General features: G+C 45.9%; 1 protein-coding gene across 1 annotated transcript; it reads left to right on the forward strand.

Moving 5' to 3' along the window:
* Positions 1–960: 960 nt before the first annotated feature.
* Positions 961–2,556, forward strand: LOC109516827 (protocadherin gamma-A12-like; the record flags this gene model as incomplete). Its single annotated transcript, XM_019871628.1, has 3 exons — positions 961–1,170; positions 1,252–1,332; positions 1,475–2,556. Coding segments are annotated over exons 1-3 (1,373 nt in total), but the record flags the coding sequence as incomplete, so codon positions are not given.
* Between the last annotated feature and the right edge of the window lie 6 nt (positions 2,557–2,562).

The raw sequence follows: 2,562 nt of genomic DNA on the forward strand, positions 1-2,562 counted from the left end.
AAACATTTGATAACCTCTCATATCCTGGTGGGTGTGTGTGCGGGGACCGTTTAAAATACCTCCAAGATCAGTTCAAAGAATGTATTATGGGCATACTGATTGTTTTGCTGGAAGAATTGTGGGGCGATGGGGTGCCGGTGGGGACATATTCGGAAAGTGTCGGCCAAATCTTTGATCTTATACTTACTGCCAGACTTGCGCCACAGATCGGACGCCCCCGTCCAATGGCGGATTGCGTTTATATTCGTTTAAACTCGTGAGAGGGGCGAGAAACGTGACTATGACTAGATGGACATTTTGAAATGGCCACGCGAGTGATGGTTGCGTATATTATAACTTCTCTCAGGGCACTGTGCAAGTTACAGTTCTTGATTCGTGAAGACAAAATATGAAGCAGATATTTTGAAGATACGAGGCATCAAAAGACTTTTTAAGGGTGCATGCTTCTGTTAAATTATAGTGTGTGAGGATTGATATCAAAACAGGAGATTGATGAATTTACAAATTGAGTGCTGCCTAATATTTTGCACATTTCCTCAATCTAGATAAGTAATTTCCATTGCATTCTGTTCGTGAAAAATACATTACAGGCGGCAATTTAAAATTAAACTCAACACTGAATTCGTGCACTTCCTTCCTATTATGTTGAGTAAGTGTGATAGTGCAAGTCGACTCAAGATGGCGATATAGACCAATCTTGAAATTACGAGTCTTTCTCTCTTGTGGAAGGGCGTTTGGCCGCACAAGCATTTGGGCTGGAGGGAGGATAACATCAGATTGTCGTTCCTGTAAAGTGTACAATTATATTTTGGACCTCTGTGTTGTATATATCTCATGTCCACGTCTTTTGAACGGATGATGGCGTCGAAGTGCACCCGGTTTCAGGCGCACACATTTTATTTCCTTTTCCTTTTGTTTCATTCCTCACACGGAGACGTGAGCTTTTCCTTTCCCGAGGAGATGCAACGAGGATCGGTGATTGGGAATTTAGCCAAGGATCTCGGATTGGAGGCGAGCGCGCTGTCCGGTAGAAAAGCCCGCATCAACGCCGACGGGAGCGGAAAACGTTACTGTGATCTAAACGCGAGAAGCGGAGAGCTGATTGTGGCCGACAGGATTGACAGAGAGGGGCTTTGTGGTGACAAGGCTTCGTGCGTCCTGAAACATGAGGTTGTGCTGCAGAATCCACTCGAACTTCATCGAATGAATCTGCACATTCAAGATATAAATGATAACGCCCCTCTGTTTCAGGATGACTTAATTGATTTGGAGATAAGCGAGTCAGCCGACAAAGGGGCTCGTTTTGTGATAGAGGAGGCCCACGATGCGGATGTAGGACAAAATTCAGTTCAGCAGTACTTGCTCAAGAAAAATGACAATTTCGTTTTGTCTGTCAGTGGTAACACAGTAGAGCTCGTTCTTGACAAAGAACTTGACCGTGAACAAAAGCAAGACATTAATTTGCTTCTCACAGCTTTCAAATATATTCAGCATTGATCGTAAAGTGGGCACAATTGCTGTAATTGGCACTGTTGACTATGAATCTAGCACATCATATGAATTACGTGTGAAAGCCAAAGATGGGCTCGGGCTATCCTCTTATGCACAGGTGATTTTTTCCATCACTGACATGAATGACAACGCCCCTGTGATCAATTTAAAATCTCTGTCTAATTCAGTTGCAGAGAATGTGTCACCTGGTACAGAGGTGGGCCTCATTAATGTGCAGGACAGAGACTCTGAAAAGAATGGAAAAGTGCGCTGCTCCATTGAACAAAACGTCCCCTTTAAGTTAGTTCCTTCTATTAAAAACTATTATTCTCTGGTGACGACGGAACAACTTGACCGTGAACTTGTGTCTGATTACAACATTACAATCAGTGCCACTGACAAGGGCTCCCCTCCTTTGTCCTCCTCGAAAAGTGTTCACTTGTCTGTAGCGGACATCAACGACAACCCACCTGTGTTTGAGGAACAGTCCTACAGCGCATATGTGAGTGAAAATAACAAAGCTGGCTCCACTTTATGCTCTGTAAGTGCCCGAGACCCCGACTGGAGACAGAACGGCACCGTAATTTATTCTCTGTTACCTTCTGAGGTGAACGGTGCCTCTGTGTCCTCATTTGTGTCTGTTAACGGAGACACGGGGGTGATCCACGCTGTCAGGTCGTTTGACTACGAACACTTGAGGAGTTTTCAAGTCCACGTTATGGCCCGAGACAACGGTTCTCCTCCACTGAGCAGAGTCCACGTCATGGCCCGAGACAACGGTTCTCCTCCGCTGAGCAGCAATGTGACCATCAACGTTTTCATATCGGACATGAATGACAACTCTCCTCAGATTTTGTACCCCGCCCCGGATGGCAACTCCTTCATGACCGAGCTGGTCCCCAAAGCTGCACATGGAGGCTCTGTGGTGTCCAAAGTGATCGCGGTGGACGCCGACTCGGGACAGAACGCCTGGCTGTCCTATCATATTGTCAAGTCCACAGACTCGGGACTCTTCACCATTGGTCTTCACAGTGGAGAGATCAGGACCCAGCGGGACATTTTGGAGTCTGA

Source organism: Hippocampus comes, unplaced genomic scaffold (assembly GCF_001891065.2).
Source record: "Hippocampus comes isolate QL1 unplaced genomic scaffold, H_comes_QL1_v1.1 scaffold2062, whole genome shotgun sequence".
In the NCBI taxonomy this organism is placed as follows: Eukaryota; Metazoa; Chordata; class Actinopteri; order Syngnathiformes; family Syngnathidae; genus Hippocampus; species Hippocampus comes.